Genomic DNA, 26,503 nt, shown 5'->3' with positions numbered 1-26,503 from the left:
AGATAATCTCTTTTCCTTCCAATTAACCCTTAACTCCTGAGGGAGAACTTTCCAAGTCGCTCTCATAGGTCAATTACTGTGGAGCGTTTTTATACACCACCTACCCTCTTTGGATCACCAACACAACAAATTATTATTGTCAGTTTTGTTATCGCCTTGTTTGATTGTTGTTGACATGTGTTGTTGAAATGTGATGGGGTCTCGTAGACCGTGCCTCATGAACCCTGCACCTGCTTTCGTCACTTCAGTACAAAATGTGTTAGCAAAAATGTGACAATTTTACACACACTAAGTTCGATGAAATTTTTAGTCAGTGGATGAAGAATGACGTCAATGATATAGAATAAGAAATAGATGTAGAAGACAACGACTTTTCAATAGCCAGTGATCACAATTCTGTAAGTGAACAGAACAAGAGTACCATTCAGAGAAAGAACTTCAGGACAATGGTGATGAGGACCTTTCTGTTTCTCCAACAAATACTTAGTGTTAGTTAAAATTAAATGTGTTCTGAGTGGAAGTAAAGAAACCTTTAAATCTCAGTACTGAATATTAATTTTGCAGCCTTTCTTTTTCTAGCTATAAAGTTCAGTTTTTACACGCAAGTTTAACCCCAGGAAATTAGTTTCATGAGAAAATTTGCTTTCTACAGAGATACCATAATTTTTCAGAATGTAGAAATTAAATTCTCTAACAGTTTGTTTTGTGTACTATTGAAAAAGCTGCACAAAATATGTGACTTTTGCTTGGTACAAAAATAAAAATACTGTTGGCTTTATTTAGTGCAATAAAATCAATAAGGAGTATTTAAACAACACTTACATATTTGTAACCATAAATGTTATGTAACATAAATTTAATTTTCAAATGATTTACAGCTTAAATCTTGGTTTAAAGACAGGAGTCTCAGAGACCGCACCTCATAGTATACGTAACAGAAAAGTCACCTCGTGAGTTAAGGGTTAATATCCTTTACAGAAAGTGCATTTCTATAGAAAAGACAACAGTTTGTATAAAGTCAACATTGAAGTGCAAAGTAAGTCATTAAAATTCTATAAGGTTGTATCAGATAATAATAATGTTCATTAATGAATACACACATAAGTCCGCTTTAATTGTAAAGTACCAATACAAACAAAATTTCATTTTTGAATTTTTTTTTTTCGTAATTATGTTAAACACTGTTCACAATGAAGTCAAATGAAATTGCCATTGTTGAAAACTCATTACAAAATACAATATGCCACGATGTTGGAAATCCGAGCTTGGCAGCAGTTGGAAGTAATGTGCCAACTTGTGAACAGTCCGAAGGCTACCAAAACAACCAGGTTGGCGGCCTACTATTAAAAAATGATGACACTGATAATATAACTAATCATGATTTCACTTTTATGATACAATTTATGAGACAATTTTTCAGTTCACACCAGGAAACATTTTTTCCACATTGTGGAACTGAAGTGCGAGACTGCGAAAATTCCTTTGATTATGTGATTTCACGAACGCAAGAGCAGGAGACAGTTAATAAAAGCAATGTAAATACTAGCGAGACACACAATTAGACACAACTCGTGCAACTAATAAAACAACAGTTTACAAGACATCAGGAAAATATAGGACAACAGTTTACGCAGCAGTTCACAGAACATCTGGAAAATATAGGACAACAGCTTACACAACAAAATCAGGCATTTAACAATTTCAAGAATAGTATTAGTCAACAGTTCAGTAAGGTGAGCAGAACTGTATGCACTGAATTCTCTGACGAACTATCCTGGAAGTTGACAGAGCTAGGTAAACAACTAAAACAAGAAACAATTACCAACATGTCCCGAAATATAAATACGTTAACGGAAAAAGTAACATCCGTAGACTATAAACAGGAACAACTTGCAGGTGAGTTACAAAACCTTAGTGAAGCATATCCTCAAATTCAGGAGACTCAATCCCAAGTGCATGAGTCAGTAAGAAATGTGACAAACGCAGTCAGCAAGCTGCAAGTCATATGCAATATCCTATCTACAGAAATACACAAGTTGAGTCTAAGAGTAGACCCGTTAAGTTTAGAGTCAGAATTAGCAAAAACACAGAGATAAGTTATGTGCGGATGTAAAGGAAATAACTGAAAAAGCTGAAGCTGGGATGCTGGATAAGGGAAGCACTCTTCCTGAAAAAGTATTCAACTTCTAGTTAAAACAGATTTAGGTTTAAAGGAAGCAGAGGAAAAGTTACAAGGCACTGTTGTTAAAACTGAAGACATTGCAAAACAACATATGACAGAAAACAAATCTGTGCTTTTAGAGAAGTTAGATACCTTCACCGGTTACCCACAATACAGGGCTAGCCTGTCTAAGGAAAACAGCAAAGGTTGCACAATGCAACAACACTTACCGGCAGTTGCACCTGTCAAGCAAGCGCAGTTGCAACGCGCCACGCCACAAGTGAACATGAACATGTATGTCACTGACAGCAAGGCGAGTTTTTCCAACATTACTTACAGATGAGGGATTACTTAGGAATTGACAATTTCTGATATTTACCTCTGAAGAGAAAAGAACACACCCCGTGATCTTTATCAGAGCATTTCAAAATGTTCTACCTCTTACCTGGACTGAAACCCAGAAAATTAGATTTTTTGTTGGATACACACAGGGTGACATTCTGCTATGGGCTACAGACATGGTGGAACGTTGCCACTACTATGAACACTTTGAGGTAGCCTTTCTGGATAAATATTGGTGTGGGGCCATACAAGAGAGGCTCAAACGTGAAGTATTCAACCCAGCTCTGTTCAATTGCAAATATGGAAACTTAAGGGGCTATTTTGAAAAATATTTGAATAAACCAGACACTGGACGAACCCGGTATCTCAAGTAGATGTGCTGAAAATTTTAAAGAGCCATCTTCCTGCCCACATTAGAGGAAAACTCGTTACCATTCCTGAACATGACACTGAATACTTTCTATCTGTACTGGACTCAACAGATTTGATATACGAAGAGAGACTGGTACAACCCAAGTCTGTTAATACACTGACAGCGCCACAGAGATTTACAGACCAACAAATAAACAACAAATTCATAGTGTAACACAGATGGCAATCTTACCCTGCACAGACCTATGGTAATGGTAACAATAATCACAATGGTAATGGAGAAACCCGTAAATTCAAAGGGGATATAAAAGAAATGGGCAAAAATTTAGCAAAAACAACTACAACTACAACGGGCGAGTAGCGCATGGCCAGTATGTACAGATACAAGCTACCAGCAATAATCAGCCGATCACTTGGCAAATGCAAAACAATACCAGACAACCGCATAACCCACAGACAGGGGAACTCGGCCAGCAAAGTAACGCACATATGCCGAATAACACACAGTGGCAAAGATCATTTCAGTCGAGAGCCTCACAGGATACTAACTGGCATAATCAAACACCAACAGTCCACGTAGTGGAAGTTACGCCTAAGTCAGAGGCCATTGCTATGGCGACGCTGGAGACTTGAACTGGTCATGGTAGGCCCCCATTCTGTGACCTTAGAGGAGAGTGTGGGCACGAGCTTGATCGACACTTGCTTTATCAGATACGATCAAGGCAGTGATGTAAAAGATAATCTGTATCAAGGTACGCAGAAAAAATTGATGGAGGACAAGGTACAAGCTACTATTAAATCCAAAATATTTGACCTTGATGTACCCATTGTGCTTGACACAGGTACTACGACTAATTTGATGTCTCAGGGGTTCTTTCAAGAAGTGAAGATATGTGGGCATATACCCTCACTGCCAGTGCAGAACTGCAAGGTACAAACTGAAATCAAAAGAACTCAAGATACAGGCCTTAATTCCTGTACAATTAGGACAGTCTTCTGTATGATGCAATTTTTTTGGTAGTAAAGAAATTAATAGTTGATTGTTTAATCGGTATGGACAAAGAGGGAAGCAGTAAGAAAAGAGAGATCAACAGGATGCTTGAATGGGGCATAACACAACTTCATTTTCCCCTTATTGTAGTCCTATTTTGGCCGTGAGTAGGCCAGATGGCAAGGTGCACTAGGCCCTTGATTCACGTAACATGAATAAGATTATTGTACCAGTCCGAACATGTCCAGACAATTTAGAGGAACAGCTTATGAAATTCCATGATGCTAAATTTCTTACTATAATCGACCTCCGGTCATCATATTGGCAAATAAAACTAACTACATGAAGAAAGTTGGAAGTATGCCGCCTTCGTACGTGAGGGCAGGAGCTTTGAATTTAAAGTATTACCATTTGGATTGAATATAAGTGCAGGTGTATTTACCTCTGCACTTGACAGAGTGCTAGGGCCTGAACTTTTGAGTAAGGTAACAGTATACATGAACAATGTTTTAGTTGCTACACCCACTTGGGTAGAATATTTAAAATTAATTGAACAAGTATTGAGCCACTTTTCCAAATATGGAGTAATAGCAAATCTCAAGAAATCTAATTATGGAAAATAAAAGGTAAGACTTTTAGGACACACAATCTCTTCGGAAGGCATACTGCCAGATTAAAAAAAACTTGATGCCATTAGGAACTGCCCTGTTCCACAAAACAGGAGACAATTAAAGGCATACTTAGGCCTAGTGTCATTTTTTAGGAAATTCATCCCTAACCAACATATGAACAGTGATGCTTTACTCAATCATCTCCGGAAAAATTGACCTTGATTATGAGACAAGCAATGACAAACCGATTTCGAGAACATGAAGCAAGCCTTATTACATGCTAATATTTTATCTCAAACAGACATGAAGAAAGATCTTTTTTATGCGCCAACGCATCTTCTCAGGGTCTGGGTCCATGCCTTTTCAAATGGTAGAAGAAGAGGGAAATCTGATCCCAAAAGTAATTAGCTTCACCAACCGCACCTTACTGACAGATAGCCAGGTGGTGTATGTATCTCCAAGAACTCAATTTTGAAATAGTATACATAAAAGGAAATCAAAACGTAATAGCTCATGCTCTTTCTCGACTACCACAAGGCCTAAAACAATTCAGCAATCTTTTAGAGCAGGAAGGTGAAATAAGAGCTATGTTGATAAAGGACAAAACACTCTGACCATAATGTGTCCACATGTGTAAACACACGAAGCAATTACAACAGGAAGACACATGCTGTAGTAAGGTAAGAGCAAAACTTACACATAACAATGATGAAAAGTTAAAAAGGTTTTTCACTATTCGCAAAGGAGTTCTATTCTATACCCTACCGAACTAGAACAATGGCGCATGTGTTTGCCAGAGGAATATGTGGATGATTTTATCTTATAACACACAATACTTGGGGCCATTATGGCACTGCAAAATGCACTGACAAAATAGGTAAATACTGTTATTTCCCCAACCTTAGACAGAGAGTACTATAGGTGGTAAGAGAGTATTGTTTTACAGCAAGCAAAACATTCTAAAATTTCCAAGAGGATAGAACTACATCCCATTGTGGCTAAGAAACCTCTAGAAAAGGTGTAGTTAGATGTGCCTGGACCCTATCCCAGAGGTAAGGGAGGAGTAAAATATATAGTAGGCCTGTATGATATTTTCACAAAAAACGTAAAACTGTGTGCTGTACTGAATGTTACAGTCAGTTCAATTTTAAGACAAATTAAAGAGGATTATTTTGCAAGAGTAAAAAAAACCAGAAGTCATGTTAACAGATGATGTCTCATATTTTGTTGGACATAAATGGAAAATTTTGTAGATTCCAACCAAATCAAACACATTTTAGTACCCAAAGTTCATCTCTAAGCAACCCCCACAGAAAGGGTGTTTAAGGAATTCAACAGGTTTGTGAGGACCTATATACCTCATAAACATACCAAGTGGACTCAATATGTCACTCCTTTCTTACAAGTTGTTAACAGCCTTCCCCATACATCAGCTGGATTTACACCAAATGAGCTGATGTTCAATTGCAAACAGATATGCGAATGGGAAAAACCTTTGCCCAATATACCAATACCAGAATTATCAGATGATAAAATAAGACAACCATTAATCAACCTTAAAACCTGGGCTAAACATAGGAAAGGAATTTACGTCAAAGCTGAAACGTACAACACAATTTTACATAGGACAATAGGTGTTATTTGGAACACATCCCAAACCCACAAAAATTGGAAAACTGAACCGTAAGTGGCAACTACTATACACTGAACCATACATAATTACTAAAATCCCCTACCCGGCAACATACAGATTGGTACACGCAAACACAGGTAAAGACAATGGCCTACACTGACACAAAGACTTGAGAACATTTATGTATTGAAGAAGGGCTGTACATCCTCTAAATTGTATATATGTATAATAATATTAGATTTAAGATGCTGGAAAATCACATTCCAGAATTTATGTTCTTAGTTGGTAAGGAAAAAAAAATTTTTTTTTCTTATATGTCAAATGTGTAAATGATAAGGTGAGTGGATGTAACAAGGAAGAATTGTACTTTTGTGTTTCTAGTGATGACAATACTTTAAATACAACATTTCACCTTGCATGTAACCCAGTTGTAAATGAATAAACGAACTTGTGAAACACACAGTAGTGAACAATGCAATACACAACTCATCGCAACGTTAATGGTATCAGAGCGTCGCAGTGCACGCGCATTGGGGAGCAAGCTAGTCAATAAACCGCAAGTGCGTGGGGCCAGACAGACACAGCTGAAAGTGTTGGAGCACCCAAAACAAACAAGCCCTATGAGCTACAGTCTGGACTAGCATTTGTAAAGCCTATTGCATTAACAGGGACATAGAAAATTAAGGGAGAGTCTATACTACACCTACAACTATCTACACAATAAGCTCAAACTAAGATAGGCTAAGGGATTATATACACGGAAAGAGATGCTGATTTACTGAAGTTAATCTACTATATACATTACGTCTATGTATTTACAAATTTAAGTATTGAAGGTACAAGCACTAATTATATTTGATGGACCAGAAAATTTTCACTGCAGGTAAACAAATATAAGTGGCAAACTGAATAAGAGGTCGCACCACGGCTATAATGAACTTTATCTTTCAGATTTACAAGGTAAGCAGAGATGCACACATGACATTAAATGAGTTTGTGATGGCACGACTGCACACTGAAGTAAATGAATACGTGGTTGAATATATGAAAGAGGTGTATGAATGCAGAGTCTCGCGGTGATAACATTGAATAAAATGCTCTCAGGTTTCCAACTGCGTCAATTGCTTAAAACTACACGAGCTTTCGACCAAGCACTCCTTCGCCATTGTCATACCACTTAACAATGGCCAAGGAGTGGAACTGAAGTCGAAGCGAAACATGGATCCATTGCTTCAAGACAGGCAGAAGGACAAAAACTTTCGCCAGAACATGGCTAAATTGCCACAAAATGACGCTGATAAATAATCAGAATGGAAGGTAGTACACAACAAGCATCAAACATTCGGCACTAAAACTTCGTCTACAGCAACTGTTTAGAGATTTGAGAATGTAAACAATTTTGATGTACTTTGTTCTAGTAATAGTCTCACAGAAAGTGAAAACAATCGTAAGAAGAGTGTACCGATAAACTATCAGAAAAAGGTTAGGTTTGATCTTCCAAAGCCACAACGTTCAGTTAACAGCAATGAAAGTGGCAGTGGTGTGATCCAGTCTGCTGTGAGTGAAACATCAACAAATCGTCTTCACATTTTCGTTGATAGTCATGGTAGAGGCATGGCTGATATAGTGAAAAGCAGTTTTAATGCTGCCGATGTTTGTGGAATTGTGAAGCCAGGTGCTAAACTTCAAGAAGTTGTAGCGGGGTGTGATCCTGAAAAAGTAAAAAATGAGTGTTTAATCTTAATAGGTGGCTCAAACAATGTTGCCTGCAACGAAGGGAATGATGTCATACAGTCACTCAGGAAGAAAATATCAGCGCTTCATCAGTCTAAGGTATTTGTTGTGAACATTCCAAAGAGACATGACTTAAACCCACAGTCCTGTGTAAATGAGGCTATCTCACAACGAACTCTAAGTTAGCAAAGTTGTGTAAGCATTTTAACAATACTTGTGTTGTAGATATAAGCACTTTTGGACAAGAATGATTTACAAGACATGGTATGGACCTGAACAGATCAGCAAAACAAGCATTAGGTACCCTCTTAAAAACAAAAATATTGGAAGAAGTCCACAAATGTACCCCAAAGTTGAAACCAATCACACTTAAATGGCTCCAGCCATCAAGTCAGACTCGGTTTCAAACTCAAATGTTTCAGGAAATTGTTAGTAATGAATGTACTGTGTCTGTAGCTACAGATAATTTTTTAGGCAAAAGTTTACATCTGTCTCTAATTCCAAAGAAATGATTTTTCACCAAAATGTGGGAGGACTTGGTAATAAAGTAAATAACATTACTGTTCTGTTAGAGGAACCACAAGGAATAAAAGATACTGATGGATTATGTGTTAGTGAACATCATGTGAAAGATATTGAAAGGTTACAGCTACGTGGTTACTGTCAGGCAGCGCATTACTCTAGAACCATTATGGAAAAAGGTGGAGTGGTAATTTATGTAAAAAACAACATCTCTTACAATGCATTAGATTTAAAGAGCCATTCTATAGAGCAAGAAATTGAAGTATGTGGTTTTGAGATTAATGTAAATCACTTCACGGCTGTAGTGTTAGCACTGTATAGATCTCCCTCAGGGAATTTGAATGTATTTCTTAAGCACTTAGATTCTTTATTATCCATACTGTACTCAAAGTCCAAGAACTTGATAATTACTGGTGACTTTAACGTTGATATCCTAAATGAGAGCTATAGTAAAGCTGATTTAGAACATTTAATGGAGTCTTATAAACTGATGGCAATAGCAGATTTCCCGACTAATGTTACTGTTAACAGTAAAAGTCTGAGAGATAATATATTCATAGATAAGTCTAAATGCAATGAGATCACTGTACATCCAATCCTTGGCCTTTCTGATCATGGTGGTCAATTGCTTAGGCTCAATTACATCAGTGTGTGCAACAGTTCCGAGCATTCTTGGAAATCTTTTAGGATAATAAATGAACAGGGCCTTTTAAAATTCAATGACAGCCTAAAAGAGATAGATTGGAGCCCAGTTTATAGGAAAACAGATGTAAACAAAAAGTACAATTCATTTTTAAATGAATTCATGTCTGTATTTGAGTCCATCTTTCCCAAAAATAGTCATATAGGCAATGCCAAGAAGTCTTGGATCACTACAGGGATAATAACATCTTGTAGAACAAAGAGGATGTTATACAGTTCTCTCAGGACTTGTAATGATCCAAAGAAACGACAACACTACAAGCTTTACTGTAGCATTCTCAAGAAGGTTATAAATAAATCTAAAAGTATGTGCATAAAATCAGGAATTGAAAGCTCAGAAAATAAAATTAAAACTATATAGAATGTAATAAAGAGGGAAACTGGCAGAACAACAGGGAACATGTCTCAGGTAGAGATTAAAACAGGGGACAGTATCATAAAGAAACATGAGTTGGTTGCAGAAATATTTAATAACCACTTTTTGAGAGCAGCAGAGAAGACAGGCTGTAATGGTTCTATGGAAGAATCATCGTCCCTCCTACAGAAAGCTACTAGCAACAGAATCCCACAGTTATCTTTACCTCCAGTTACTGTGAGCGAAGTCATAAGAGTAATTAGATCATTAAAAAATAAAAATTCTGCTGGTGTGGTCAATATTTCTAATAAAATACTGAAACACAGTTATAAATTTGTTAGTCCCATCTTATGCAACATATACAATACATCCCTACAAGAAGGGATTGTCCCTGACAAACCTTTAAAAAAGGTGATAAAAGCATCGTTACAAACTATCGCCCAATATCCCTATTAACTACCTTCTCAAAAATTCTAGAAAAACTCATGCACAGGAGGATTGTAGACCATCTCAACTTCCACAGTATCTTAAGAAAAAATCAGTTTGGTTTTCGTGCCGGTCTTTGTACTGAACAGGCAATATTCTCTTTCAGCAACCAAGTTTTGGGAGCAATTAACAAAAAAATGTCTCCAGTGGGTGTTTTTTGTGATCTTACAAAAGCCTTTGAATGTGTAAACCACCGAATTCTTTCGAAAAAGGCAGAATACTATGGTTTAGGTAGTACTGTTGGCTTGTGGCTACAATCATATCTACAGGATCAGAAGCAGACTGTAATGCTAAATGGCTCTTCTGGAGAACCTGCCTCGTCTGAATGGGGCACGATAACGTGTGGTGTGCCTCAAGGCTCCGTTTTGGGCCCACTGCTTTTCCTCATCTTTATTAATGATCTTCCTTTTTGTTCTGAGACAAACAGCAAATTTACCCTGTTTGCCAATGACACCACAATTCAAACTGACGATTTGATTGATCACGATCTCGAACTAACTACAAATACTGTTTTTAATGACATCTTAAATTGGTTCTCCTCGAATGGTCTCTCACTCAATGCAGATAAATCTCATTATATGAGGTTCCATACATCACAAAGTAATCTCGATGAAATTAACATAAAATGTAGAGATCAACCAATACAGAAAGTTGAAGATACAAAATCCCTGGGTGCTTACATAGACAGTAAATGTAATTGGTCAGTTCACATTCTTCATCTATGTAAAAAACTTAGCTCGGCAACATTTGCATTACGGGTAATTTCTTCAGTGGCTGAAGTTGACACCATTAAGGTTGCCTACTTTGGCTACTTCCACTCATTGATGTCATATGCTATCATATTCTGGGGGAACCAACCACTCGCAAAAAAAGTTTTCACCATTAAAAAAAAAGCAATCAGAATAATGTGTGGGGTCCATCAAAGACACTCTTGCAGGCACTTGTTTCGGAAGATAAGTATCCTAACAACTGCCTCAAAGTATATTTTTTCCTTGCTGACCTTTGTGTGCAAAAATTATTCTATCTACCAAGACAACAGTAAATTCCATGGCTATAACACCAGAAACAAAAACAATCTACATTTCGAAATGAAACGTCTCACTCTGGTACAAAAAGGAGTTTCCTACTCCAGCATTACACTGTTCAATGCTCTACCACTACATATCAAATGTGTTCATACAGAACTGCCAAAATTTAAACAAGTTCTCAAAGATTACTGTTATAACCTTGAATTGTAATACATTGTATGGATATACAACGTAGAGCAATAGCGAGTTACATGCTTCCAACTCCGAATCTGTCACTCCACTCCCGTGCCGTGACATGCGGCCGGCGCCGTTCATAGCCAGGTGGCGCTCCCGTGCTCGGCCGAGCTGCGGAGCGCCTCTATCGCCGTGTTCGCGTACTGACGTAGCGGCACTTTTAAATCTCTTGGCACTGTCACAACAATTACCTGACAGAGAAATCTTTTTATACTGTGGATGAATATCTGAAAGAAAATGTATACCATCACTAAACTTATTGTGTCTAGAAGTAGTTCAATTGATTTTATTGTGCATTTGAGCATTAGCACACTTTTTGCAACACCAAATTGGCTGTACCTGTATTTACTCTTGTAGGCCTAATATCTGATTTAACTTTGTGCTCTTATCTTTAACCTTTATTTGAAACTCCTTTTTCTGTTAAATGGTTGTTATGTTATCTAGCTGACATTGTCTCTATTACTGTATTTATAGTATGTCTTACTTAAACTGTGTACAATTTGGCATTGAATTGCCCTTGTATTTATCGTAAGTTTAAACTAAAACCTGTACAATTTGACACGTTCCATATCCTTGTGATTGACTCATTAACTGGATCTACGGAACATGAAATAAATAAATAAAATAAATGAACACTGAAAAAGTATTCGATACAACTGGCATCGTCAGATTTGCAACAAACTATTTTGTTCTGGGGAACACAGTTAAGACCAGCAACGAGACATAACTGAGCACATAAATCCCTTTCCGTGAACTTTCATCATCCTGTAGTGAGTAGATCCTTTCTGGAGAATGCTAGAGAGGAAAGGCCATGCGTAGTTATTTGAGCAGTGCGTAGAATCTATTGTAGCGACTATAGTTTTCTTCTTTAAGTCTTTGAAATTGACAAATATACTCTGACAAGAAGCCACTGTGAATTTGAATGAGATGTATGTTAATTTATGCCATAAAAGGAAACTGAATCCATTATTGTATGAATGTTATGTGAATAATGTAAAACCAAACAAGAGTAAAAAGTGTACTCATATAATTTGAATTGAACAATGTAACGAAATTATATTTAGCAAAATGTACTAAAACAAAACGACAATCAGATTATAAAGTATACAAGCAACAATAATGGCATGTCAGCAAATGAATAGCATAAGTTTATTTCTGCAGTTGTATTTTTTTCTGTATAGTATGTGGAAAGGACACCACAGAAACTCTGTGTAATACAACGGTATGAAAGACGCTCAAAAACAAAATGCTAAAACATACGAAAACTGCCTGCAAAGTGTTAAATGTGTGTGTTAATACACGGGAGTGCACAAAGTAAACTAAAGATGACAATATTTCATGTAACATGAATTTTCTGTGCTCAACAACATCGTAAGAGTGGCAAGAAACTTACCTTGTCAATGGGTGTCTGATGTACGACTGGTGTTTCCACTGACTAAGTGTGAGCGACAAGGTGAAATAAATTCCTCGAGCCACTGTTATGGAAACCAGTTGTCACCGCATTGAAGATTTCACAAAGGATCAAGCCGCTGAACATGAGCTACACGAATTTTTGCAGTGAAGGTTAGTGTGAATACACAAAATGGACACACTGACTTTGTATTACACATGAGAGTGCGAACTAGGATGGTAATGGACATTGATCTGGGCGCGCAGGCTTCGCAAACTAAACACTAGGCAGACACTTATTGACAATAATGGGACTATGCAGTTACAGCAAGCACTTTGTTACCTAGGAAAACTTAGGTGTGTGTGCGCGTGTGTGTGTGTGTGTGTGTGTGTGTGTGTGTGTGTGCGTGCGCTAAGGGAAGCTGACATGCCCTTATAAATTGATATCTACATAGGATAAATCCAACAGCTGAATAATAAAGGCTATGCCCATATCGGCCAGCGTTATCCATCCTCAAAAAGCGAAATAAGCCCAGACACTGTGCACCTCTGTATGATGTCAGTGCACAGTTGGGTGCAATTAGTAATGGATCATATTATTATCATTATTATTATTATTATTATTATTATTATTTCTTTCCTTTCTCAGAGGTTATGTCTGGTCAAAAATGGAAAGTGACGCGGACCTTGATCAAGCGTGACTTCCGTTTAACTGCACGGTATATGTTACATTGCATTTAGGAACTTTCGGGTAGTTGAACATGTATCAATAATTACAGATTTCTGTAGTTGTATACATACATTTGGATGTAGCTGTAATGCGCTGATGTACTGGTGGATATTGTGTGGTATGACTCCTGTAGCTGACAGTATAATTGGTATCCTGATGCCACATGTCCTTGACTTCTACAGCCAGTTGGATGTATTTTTCAATTTTTTCTCCTGTTATCTTCTGTATATTTGTTGTATTGGGTATGGATATTTCGATTAGTTGTGTTAATTTCTTCTTTTTATTGGTGAGTATGATGTCAGGTTTGTTATGTGGTGTTGTTTTATCTGTTCTAAGGTTCTGTTCCAGTTTAATTTGTATTCATCATTCTCCAGTACATTTTGTGGTGCATACTTGTATGTGGGAACGTGTTGTTTTATTAGTTTATGTTGTATGGCAAGTTGTTGATGTATTACTTTTGCTACATTGTCATGTCTTCTGGTGTATTCTGTGTTTGCTAGTATTGTACATCCGCTTGTGATGTGATGTTTCTATTTGTTGTTTGCAAAGTCTGCATTTATCTGTTGTTGTATTGGGATCTTTAATAATATGCTTGCTGTAATATCTGGTGTTTATTCTTTGATCCTGTATAGCAATCATGAATCCTTCCGTCTCACTGTATATATTGCCTTTTCTTAGCCATGCGTTGGATGCGTCTTGATCGATGTGTGGCTGTGTTAGATGATACGGGTGCTTGCCATGTAGTGTTTTCTTTTTCCAATTTACTTTCTTCGTATCTGTTGATGTTATGTGATCTAAAGGGTTGTAGAAGTGGTTATGAAATTGCAATGGTGTAGCAGATGTATTTGTATGAGTGATTGCTTTGTGTATTTTGCTAGTTTCTGGTCGTTCTATAAAGAATTTTCTTAAATTGTCTACCTGTCCATAATGTAGGTTTTTTATGTTGATAAATCCCCTTCCTCCTTCCTTTCTGCTTAATGTGAATCTTTCTGTTGCTGAATGTATGTGATGTATTCTATATTTGTGGCATTATGATCATGTAAGTGTACTGAGTGCTTCTAGGTCTGTGTTACTCCATTTCACTACTCCAAATGAGTAGGTCAATATTGACATAGCATGAGTATTTATAGCTTTTGTCTTGTCTCTTGCTATCAATTCTGTTTTCAGTATTTTTGTTAGTCTTTGTCTATATTTTTCTTTTAGTTCTTCTTTAATATTTGTATTATCTATTCCTATTTTTTGTCTGTATCCTAGATATTTATAGGCATCTGTTTTTTCCATCGCTTCTATGCAGTCGCTGTGGTTATCCAACATGTAATCTTATTTAGTGTGTTTTTCCTTGACTATGCTATTTTTCTTACATTTGTCTGTTCCAAAGGCCATATTTATATCATTGCTAAATACTTCTGTTATCTTTAGTAATTGGTTGAGTTGTTGATTTGTTGCTGCCAGTAGTTTCAGATCATCCATGTATAGCAAACGTGTGATTTTGTGTTGGTATGTTCCAGTAATATTATATCCATAATTTGTATTATTTAGCATGTTGGATAGTTGGTTCAGAGCAAGGCAGAACCAGAAAGGACTTAATGAGTCTCCTTGGTATATTCCACACTTAATCTTTATTGGCTGTGATGTGATATTATTTGAATTTGTTTGGATATTAAGTGTGGTTTTCCAATTTTTCATTATTATGTTTAGGAACTGTATCAATTTATGATCTACTTTGTACATTTCCAATATTTGTAGTAACCAAGAGTGGGGTACACTATCAAAAGCTTTTTGGTAATCAATGTATGCGTAGTGTAGCGACCTTTGTTTAGTTTTAGCTTGATATGTCACCTCTGCATCTATTATCAGTTGCTCTTTACATCCTCGTGCTCCTTTGCAGAAGCCTTTTTGTTCTTCATTTATAATTTTGTTCTGTGTTGTATGTGTCATTAATTTCTGTGTAATGACTGAAGTTAATATTATGTGAATTGTTGGCAGGCATGTTATGGGTCAATATTTTGCTGGGTTTGCTGTGTCTGCTTGATCTTTACGTTTCAGATAAGTTATTCCTTGAGTAAGTGTATCAGGGACTGTGTATGGGTCTGCAATGTAATTGTTAAATAATTTAGTTAGATGTGAATGTGTTGAGGTGAACTTCTTTAGCCAGAAATTTGCTATTTTATCTTTTCCAGGGGCTATTATTATTATTATTATTATTATTATTATTCTCTCATTCTTATATATAAGTTATATTTTGTACCAGCGATAATGTTGGGATAAAAAAATAAATAAATAAATAAAATGTAGAGATACGCTCTTCAATTGATTAATTTCTGTATCTTCACCTGTTTGACTCTATAAGTGGTAGTGGACGGAGGGTATGGCGAGTTGCACCATTTTAGTATTACTCAAAACTGTGTATTCTAACCGTACATTAAATAAGTGTTACAAAAGCAATTTGGGAGACAAAGTTGGTATATGGATATTTATATACAGAACCCTATCTGTTCATCATTTCACCCACCCCGAGTATCCTGCATCAAGAGGATCGAAGCAGACAAGGATTTTGTGTGAGCAGAGGAAGGGTGATCCAGTAACAGTATCCTAATAACCAGCTCTATGCACAATGGCAATAATGAGAAGTATGTAAATTTCAATGAAGAATGTTGGTCTTAAGTGTATTGAATATTGCAGGTCTGTTGATATTAGTGCCAGTTACAGTTCACTCAGGACATTTGTACCTTCCAATTTCTTCCAATTATTCTTTCCATATATATATATATATATATATTTTTAATTATTCAAACAGCAATTATTAATCAGTTTCCATTATATTTTATGCCCGCCTCCCTATTCTACCGCTGTTCACCAAACAGTCAATAAGTCATAGTTACAAAACACTGACATGAATTATTTACTGAAGAATGGAGAACCTGGTAGAAAGTAGTCTCTGAGAAGTTTAGGAAAACACGAGGCCGTAATGAGCTTATGACTTATCTCACAGATACACTGATGAAAGCCAAATCTGTATGTATAGCATTTGTAGATGTAAAGAAAGCTGTTGACAATGTTGACTGGAATACACTCTTTGAAATTCTGAAGGAGCTGGTGTAAAATACAAAGAGTGAAATGTTACTTACAACTTGTACAGAAACCAGACTGCTGTTATGAGAGTCAGATGTAAATTGAGGAAGATGTAATGGAAACCAAGTAAAATTTTTGAAATTAACTGCCATTAAAGAAGAATAAATAAAAGCTTTGAGGTTTGCCGATGACACTGTAATTTGGTCAGAGATCACACAGCACTTAGAAAAGTTGCTAGACAGAACAGTTAGTGACCTGAAAAGACATCGTAAGACAAATATCAACAAAAGTAATACAATGGTGCTGGAATGTGGCCCTACTGAATCAAGTGATGCTGAGAGAATTAAATTAGGAAATGAGGCACAAAAAGTAGTAGATGAATTTTTTATTTGGGCAGCAAGATAAAACACGATGGCCAAAGTAGATAGCATATAAAATGCAGACTGGAAACAGCAAAGAAAACACTTCTGAAAAAGAGAAATTTGTTAACACTGAAGTGATAGGATGTCTATTCTGAAGATATTTGTGTGGACTGAAACCTGGACAATAAGCAGTTCAGATAAGAAGAGAATAGGAGCTTTTCCAATGAAGTGTTACTGAAGAATATAAGAAGTTACATGGGTAAATCTAACAACTAATGACCTGGCATGCAATCCAATTGGGGCGAAAAGAAATGTATGCCACAACTTAACTAAAAGAATGGATCGACTGATAGGACACACAATACGCATATGCTAGGGCGGACATGGGGGGACTGTTTCCCGCTCCCGAAATCTAGAGCAGAGAGTTTTTATTCATTACAGAATTCTCACACAGTTCTAGAAATGGTTTCCTACGATTCCACAAAACCTCTCATTTAGGCAGTTGTATCACTATGTGGCTGATCACAGGGAGAAAATACAACAGCTTCTCGAAACTGACCAACTCATTTATACCCAAAAGTGACAATTTTAAAGTCTGCAATCCCCCCCCAATGGATAAATTTCTGCAGGCACCCATTAATGGTAGCAAAACTTGTAGAAGGAGATTAAGGCATGAATACAGTAAGCAAGTTAAAATTGGTGTAGGCTGCAGTCATTATACCGAGATTAAGAGGCCTACACAGGATGACTAGTGTGGAGAGCTGCACCAAATGAGTCTTCCGACTGGAAGCCAAACAACAACTCAATTACTATTTGTTTGCCTGAAAACATCTTCCAGCACTGTGTAGTTTACACAATATTTTCCAATTTACTTAGGAAATGAGACATAGCTAATGGAATGAATATCACTGTAGGAGATCTATCAGCAACAATCATGCACTTTTCCACTGAATAAAATCCTATATGTGCACTCCATTTATTTTATACCATTTCTGTCTAGATCAATGCACATACCTTGCATAGTCAACTGGTGTCTGTTCATGTGCATCTGGAGCCATAGGATCAGCTCCCCACGCAATAAGCAGCTCTCCCTGGCAGGTCTGTCCCTCTTTTGCAGCTACATGAAGAGGAGTTGTACCCTTCTCCTGAGAAATGAAACAATTATTTTTTTTAAATTTTAAGTACCAGCATTTTACACACTTTCACAACACAAGATATTACTTGATCTATTGAGCCACAACTCTGTTTACAGTGAAACAATAACTATATTTCTAGAATGAAATTTTCACTCTACAGCAGAGTGTGCACTGATATGAAACTTCCTGGCAGATTAAAACTGTGTGCCGGACCGAGACTTAATAACTATATTCAATTTCTGGTCACAGTGTTAGGCATAGGTACTAAGATGATGACAATTTCTGAAAAAGAGAAACAATTTGCAACACTAATCACCAGTAGCTTTACAGTTTTTCTCTCTCATTCATCAACCTCATGGCAGGTTCAGTTATGTTCTCCATTCTTACTGCTTACCAGCTACTCCTTTCTATACCTAAAGACTACTCAGCAGTTCACAATAAGTGCCTGGCAGAGGTTTCATCAAACAACCTACAAACTATTTCTCTACAGTTCCAGACTAACAGTGCACAGGAAAAACCAGTACTCAAACTTTTTGGTGCAATCTCCGAGTTCTCTTATTTCATTACAATGATCAATTCTCCCTACATAGGAGGGTGAATATGGAGGAGGAAGTTGGTGATTGAAATTTTGTGAAAAGACTTGCCACAATGAAAAGTGCCTATATTTTAATGATTGATACCCCAACTTATGTATCGTATACATTAAACACTTTGCCCTATTTCACAATAACAGAAAATGAGCTGCCCTTCTTTGAACTTCTTCATTGTCCTCCGTCAATCCCATCTGACTGTATCCCATACTGCACACTAATACTCCAGAAGAGAACAGATAAGTAGTTAGTAGTCTCTTTAGCACATCTGTTGCATATTATCAGTGTTTTGTCAATGAACTAGTCTTTGGTTCACTTTCCACACATAACATTATGTATGTGATTGTTCCAACTCAAGTTACTCATATCTGTAACCCCTAAGTACTTAGCTGAACTGTCAGACTTTAAATTAGTGTGGTTCATCAAATAACTGAAATGTAATGGATTTCTTTTAGTACTCATGTGGCTGACCCTACACTTTTCATTATTTAAGAGCCAATTGTAACATTTTGCACCACACATCTATTGTGTATAAATCATTTTGCAATTAGTTTCGATCTTCTGATACCTTCATTAGACAGTGCATCATCTGCAAACAATGTAATGGGCTCCTCAAATTGTCTCCTAAATCCTTTATATAGATCTGGAACAGCACAAGGCCTAAAACACCTCCTTCGGGTGCACCAGATTTCATACCTGTTTTACTCAATGATTTTCCATCAGTTAGTACGAACTGATCTTTCTGACAAGAAATCATGAATTCAGTCGCACAACTGATAAGACACTCCACAGGCATGCAATCTGATTATAATTTGCTTGTGAGGCACAATCTCAAAAGCCTTCTAGAAATCTAGAAATATGAGATCAACTTTAGATTCCCTGTCAATAGTACTCATTACTTCATATGAGTAAAGAGCTAGTCATGTATCACAAGAACAAGACTTCTGAATGCACAGTAACTATTTGTCAATAAATCGTTTTCTTCAAGGTAATTCGTGATGGGTGAACACAGTACACATTCCACAATCCTACTGCAAATCGATGTCACTGATATAGATCTGTAATTCAGTGAATTAGACCTATTTGTTTTGCTTGAGTAGTGTTATAACCTGTGCAGCTTTCCAGTCTTTAGGTATGGATCTTTCATTGAGCCAGTTGTCGAATACAATTGTTAAGTACACAGCTACTGTATCAGCATACTCTGAAAGGAACCTAATTGGTACACATCTAGATTGTAAGACTTGCCTTTACCATATTTTATGATCTATAAGATGCACCTTAATTTTTAACCAATTTTTTAAAAAACAACATTTTTATGATTTTTATTATTAGATTGCAAAGCCAGACTAAAAAAATTCCTTGTTTATAAAACTGAACTGACCATTAAACTCCTTGAAAATTGTCATCTGAACTTTCTTCTTCTTCTTCTTCACCTTCATCATCATATATAAGATGGTCTTCACTGCCATCGAGAGTGTTATTTTGCTGTACTACTAGAAAGATTTAACAATACTGTATTCTCTGACTCTCGACCATGAATGTTTTATCCACTGACACAATCGTTTGATTGTAGGTCATTTTAAAGCTCACTTCAGATGTGAATTCACGTTTGGTTTCATCCATCGTCCGTTTGTTCCATTCCTCTCTCATATACAGTTTAAATGGTTTATTTATCGTGACATCAAGAAGTTCCAATTGTGAAGAAAGTCCTCCTGGAATAACAGCAAGGTCGTTATTTCCCTGTATCAATTTCTCTTTCACAGAATTTTTCAAATCTAGCACACGAAGATAACTTTTCTTCACTAAAGCACCTTTCCTTCTCTCCCAAACTCTGTTAATTTGTAATTTCATACCAGCCTCATCCATCTAACCCTTGTCATGTACATGAACAACTACACCTGGCAGTATTTCAGAAGATTTTTGCATTGTTCTGCACTTTAAAACGATTACTGAATTAAGTTTAGTACTGTGAGCACAACATAAAAGGACAAAAGTGCAGTGAATTTTTTCATCTCCAATTGTTTTTAAGGTTACGGTTTTAGCATCTTTTGTGGCAATCGTTCTGTTACTTGTCACATCAAATATTAGACGAGTTTCATAAATACTCGCTATTTGGCTTAGTTCCACAATGGTTTTCTTTTGATGTTGAATAATAAAAAGATGGAATGATAATATTTCGTCTTCAAACTCATGTGACATATAGTGAGATATTGTGGTTTTGGTTTGCATGTGAAGTCCACGATGCTTCCTAAACCTCCTAAACCTGTAGCACCAACCAACTCCACCCTTAAAGCCTGTTAAGTTCCACTGTAATGCTAGCTTACAAGTGTGTAATTGAATTATTTTTGTATTAATTCCAATGCCATTTTGATGGTGTCCTTGAATCCATCTCAATATGTCATCATCTACTTCTGGTCATTTTACATTCAGTACTCTATCTGCACATTTAGTCTTCCTCATTCTTTTCAGTTGTTCTTTACTAGCCCACCAGTCGTAAATGGTTTTCTCTGATGGCGGAGGGCCGAAATGCCTTTCAACTGCCCTGTTTCCATTTTCTTCTGCATATGCTATTACTTTCAAATTTTTAGCCCACATAATGTGAGAACCTTTTATTTTTTTTCCATTACAAAACTAGCTGCTAGCAAAAATATTGTACTGTTACTGCTAACACAAAACACTTTCAATCCAAGTTCACTGATACTGTAGACTACAATGATGCATCATATGCTAGACAGTGTTCTGTGATCATGGTGGTGGGACAAGAGGGAGACAGTGTTAACAAGCTTGTGAATTCTGACTACTTGCATTCGTTGCATTGGTGTACTACTGCTGCGAGTTTAACCCAATGTTGCCAGATAGAGAGAGGTTTCCTGTGTCATCGAATATATGAAAATTTTTAAGACTGGCAGGTATTTTAAACCGAACACTGGACATTTTTATGTTAATTTCAAGTATAAGAGGCACTTAAATTTTGAGGTAAATTTTTTGAAGAAAAAGTGCATCTTATAGTCTGTAAAATATGGCATTAAGTCTGGATATCTACTTCTAAGGAGGATATATACATGGGGGAGTTGGAAAATAAGTTTCCCTTGTCGACTGTGGTCAGAGTTGTGTGTGAAAGGAAAAAAAAAGGAAATGAGACATTAAAGATAAGACATATCTTTATTTTTATACATAATTTCCAAATACATTGAGAAATTTGTCATACCACTTTATAAGCTTCAAAAAGCCTTCCAGGAAAAAATCAGGGCCCTGCGTATGGAAGAAGCGTTGAACAGCTTGTTTGACGTCAGCATTGCTGCCAAAGTGCCTTCTGCCAAGAGAGTTCTTCAAAGCAGGAAACAGATGGAAGTCACTTGGTGCGAGATCCAGACTGTAAGGCGGATGGTGTAGGCACTTCCAACCAAGAGTCGCAATATGGTTTTGCGTTGCCATCACCGTATGTGGTCTCGCATTGTCATCCAACAGCAGAACACCAGATCTCAGAAGGCCAGGCCGCTTTTTCCGAATCAACTCTTTCAATTTCGACAGAGTGGCACTGTACCATGCAACATTGATGGTTGCATCCTCCAATAAGTCCAGCAGCAAAACTCCTGTGGCGTCCCAGAAAACGGTGAGTAGCATTTTACCTGCAGATGGAGTGCTTTAGTACTTCTTTTGGACAGGTGATGACATGTTTCCACTCCATGGATGCGGCCTTCGATTCGGGCGTGTAACTGTGGACCCATGTTTCATCCCCCGTCACAATCCAAAACAGAACGACATTGCCAGATTCATGGTAATGCACAAAGCTGTTCCAGGCTGAACGTCATGCGTTGTTCCATGTGTGTCAGGGTCAGTTGGCTGGGCACCCGTCATGCTGACACCTTCCTGCACCGAAGAATGTCGTGGATCATCTTGTGAGCTTGCTCATGACCAATTTCAAGTTCTGCCGCTACTGCATCGATTGTGATATGCTGGTTCGCTTTAATCATGTCATCCACCTTCCTTACATTTGTATCTGTAGTGGCCGTGCGCATCCGTCCAGGTCTCGGTAAGTCCTGCACTTGCTGACGTCCATCAGTGAATTGCTGGCACCATCTCCACACCATTTGCCTCGACATCACACCTGACACACACACACACACACACACACACACACACACACACACACACACACCACAACAACAAGGCAGCTATGAATTTCTGTGCCTGATATTCCACGTGCCCATTCATAGCGGATAACAATTCTCACTTCCGCTTTTGACCACGACTCCAAAACGCACCTTTTCTCCATAGCTCTGGCAAAAAACTGAGCAGTTGGCCTCTGCTTTGTGCAGGCACTGCAACAGTGCCATCTGCTTGATCGCGGTCGACCTCTACCCAATGGTGTATCGGTGTCTTGCATGTGCGCGTTCACATGCCGTGTCATCTTTCGCCCATATCATACAACTATGCCCACAGTCGACAGGGGAAACTTATTTTCCAACTTCCCCTAATACTTCTAAGTTACTCATGGTGGCAGCTGTTCTTGATTCGAGTTCCAGAATACTTACTTCATCTTCTCTGGTGAAGAAATTTCAGAAAACCATGTTTAGTAACTCCGCTTCAGTAGCACTGCCATCAGTAGCATTACAAATGCTACTGCAAAGTACTGACAGAATCTCACTTTAGATTCACTAACAGATTTCAAGGCAGAGTTTTATTGTAGAAAGTATGCATCTCGCATTAATGTCATGCCAAATTTTGAGCTTCTGTAAAATATTGCCGATCTTGGAGATTTTCTGTTATTTGAAAAGCCTTTTTCTTTGCTTCCACAACAGTGTCTTGAACTGTTTTTTGCACTTTGGAAGATAAGTACCATCAATCTTAGTTATTTATTCGTTATATATCTCTCATTTGCCATTGGTACCATTTCTTTGAATTCACAGCACATCTGGTCTATGTTTACTTAGTTAGTTTGGAAGGAGTGAAGACTTTCTCTTAGGAAAGTGTCAAGTGAATTTTTAACTGATTTTTAGGTAAGTACATTTTGCATTTATTTTTGGTGGATTCGGATGTTACGGTATTTAGTCTCACAACAACCATATAGACACTTATCCTTGTGTCCACCACAATTTTCCCTATTAGCTCTGGATTATTTGTTGCTAAGATGTCAAGTATGCTTTCGCTACTTGGTTGGTTAATTTGGGGGAAGGGGACCAAATAGCGAGGTCATCGGTCCCATCGGATAAGGGAAGGAGAGTGAAGGAAGTCAGTCGTGCCCTTTCAAAGGAACCATGCTGGCGTTTTCCTGAAGCAATTTAGGGAACTCATGAAAAATCGAAATCAGGATTGCCGGACGTGAGTCTGAACTGTTGTCCTGAATACAAGTCCAGTGTGCTAACCACTGTGCCCTCTCACTCTGTGTTTTCACTACTATTTACACTTCAAGTGTGCTCCTGAACTAACCATTCAGAATAACTTTTGGAGAAAGTATGTAGTATGATTTCAGATGATCTCTTATGCGTATCACAGACTTTAAACACGTTTTTTGTCAGAGTATCTAAGGTAGATTGAAGTCACCACTAACTATAATTAAAAACGAGACTTATGTTTTCTTTGAACTTTTTAGCAACTGTTTCATCTGGGTCAGGGGTTGGTAAAAGGAAGCAATTATTAATTTATTCCAGTTATCAAGTATAATCTCTACCAACACTAACTTGATATATAAACCAATTTGGAAACTCCTTCATCTGCAATGTTCTCTACTCCCATGAATAACTAATATTTTTTTCCGATTTTTCCTTCTAATTTTAGCACAGTTGCATCCATGAAATTTATATGAATATTCCAAAATGTTTTTTTAGGCAAAGTTCCACTTAAATTTAGTGTTAAGTTAATTCTACTGATTTTCCTGGTTACAATGATGCAATCAGTTTTACTTACAAAATAACTGGAAATGAAAGTCTGGACTAGCATAATTGCCACTGCCCATTTTGCCCCAGAGCTCAATAGATTCTGACTTTTCACAGTGTACTTTTGTTGCTATGTTTTTTCTAAGTCAAGTGATGTGTCTCACTAATTAATTAAGCCATTACTTAGATTTTACATAATTTGTTATTACAGGTATGTAAAATTATTTTTAAGATGGGTGCCATAGACATATGGCGGGTTTTCCTAAAGTGGAAGTGTAATAGTGTCCCAGATACTTTCATGATTTGCCTGACTACATCATTTTTCATAAACCAGGAAGCAGTTAAGTCTTATAGTCCATTCAAAACAGCAAAATCTAACCTAGCTAGTTTTCAAAACATTACAGAGTGGACGCTCAAAAAAAAAAAAAAAAAAAAAAAAAAAAAAAAAAAAAAAAAAAAAAAAAAAAAAAAAAAAAAAAAAATATATATATATATATATATATATATATATATATATATATATATATATATATATATATATATATATATAATAATTTGGGAATTTCAGGTATGGGGAGCATGAGCATGATAGCATCATTGTAACTTCACAATCAATTTGGGGGGGGATGGGAGGGAGGGGGGGTGTTGAGCAACTCATAATAACGACTTCTCTTTCCTCTCTGAAGAGAGATACTAGCAATAAGCAGCAGTTGGAGTGCAGTTTTTAAACATCAATAAATTATATGAAATAATATTCATATAATTAATACAAACTGAAATATTAAATACAGTAAAGTCCCGTTTATCCGAAATTATCAGGATGGCGACTGGTTCGGACAATAATGCTTTTGGATAAAACCAAAGCCCCCCCCCCCCCCCAGTCTTCACGCATGAAACACCCCAAATTGGGTCAATACCGCAAAATACGATCATAAAACGTGCGTAGGGTACACAGAATGTTCTTGATATGGTTGTGAATAAGCCTGCATGTTTTTGACTGAAAAAACTGTGTTGATGTGTTAAAAATGCGCCAAAGTATGATTGAAAACTCAAAGTTTTTAAATGTTGAACAACAACAAAAAGTTTGTCTAGGGGAACTTTAAAGTTAAAAAACTTTTAACTTATGGTTGTTGAAGTTCTAGAATGCTTCATTAGATTTTATTTTTTGGTAAAAAAGTCTGTAATGGTGTTTTGTTTTTTGGCTTGAGAAACTTTTGTTGCAGCAATATATCTCCAAAGTTAGAAACAAATGATTTCCAGATAAGTCGCCTCCTCCTGTTGGCTGATATACTCCAGGACGGGGTTGGGTTGTTGTGGTTGATGAGACCAGACTGCGAGGTAATCGGTCTCATCGTATTAAAATACGATAGGGAAGGAAGACGGCCGTGCCCTTTCAAAGGAATCATCCTGGCATTTGCCTGGAACGATGTAGGGAAATCACGGAAAACCTAAATCAGGATGGCCAGATGCAGGATTGAACCGTCGTCCTTCCAGCGCAGTTTGGATCGCTTTGTAACTGACTGTGTGAGGAATCTTTTCCTCTGCTTCGTCATCAGACACATATTCTTCTCACACGTTCTGATTGGTTGCAATTTGGACGATTTCTTCCTCAGTCAAATAAAAAAAAAAAAAAAAAAAAAAAAAAAAAAAAAAAAAAAAAAAAAAAAAAAAAAAGGTCTTTTTTCAACCACTCTTCAACGTCTTCAAAGATTGTCTTCACAACCCAGTAGCTTCTCCAGTAAATTCACCAAAATTAAGTCATTTTCATCTGTTTCTGGTATGTCAGCTTGAGTTTCAGTACTGCCTTCTTCTTCCCACCACTGACGAGTTGCCTTATGATCTAAGAGTTTTTTTCAAGACCTAATGAGAGAAATTGGAGGAATTAGATTCTTAGCTTCAGCAATCCAACAAAAGACACTTAAAACATCTATTTTTTAAGAGCTTGCACAAAATCTTCAGCATCTATCACACCGATTAAGTATTCCAGCAGCTTGCATCTGTAATGTTTTTTCATCACCTCAAGAATACCTTGGCCCATTGGTTGACATGGAGACATGACGTTTGGTGGGAGAAACATAACTTTGATATCCCCATCTTGTAGATCATCTGGGTGAGAAGGAGCGTTGGCCGCAAGAAGTAGCCCTATTGAAGGAAGTCAATTTTCCTCCATGTATTTT

General features: G+C 37.0%; 1 protein-coding gene across 1 annotated transcript in view; it reads right to left on the bottom strand.

Moving 5' to 3' along the window:
* Positions 1-26,503, bottom strand: part of LOC124608242 (ARF GTPase-activating protein GIT1) — a 222,306-nt gene that overhangs the window by 117,036 nt on the left and 78,767 nt on the right. Inside the window, exon 4 of the mRNA XM_047139971.1 lies at positions 17,739-17,869. Coding sequence (XP_046995927.1) covers positions 17,739-17,869 — 131 coding nt within the window. The remainder of the gene's footprint in view (positions 1-17,738; positions 17,870-26,503) is intronic.

The sequence above is a fragment of the Schistocerca americana genome, chromosome 1, assembly GCF_021461395.2.
Source record: "Schistocerca americana isolate TAMUIC-IGC-003095 chromosome 1, iqSchAmer2.1, whole genome shotgun sequence".
Taxonomy (NCBI): domain Eukaryota; kingdom Metazoa; phylum Arthropoda; class Insecta; order Orthoptera; family Acrididae; genus Schistocerca; species Schistocerca americana.
Note: the sequence above shows the minus strand (reverse complement) of the source record. Positions and strands in the feature narration are given on the sequence as shown.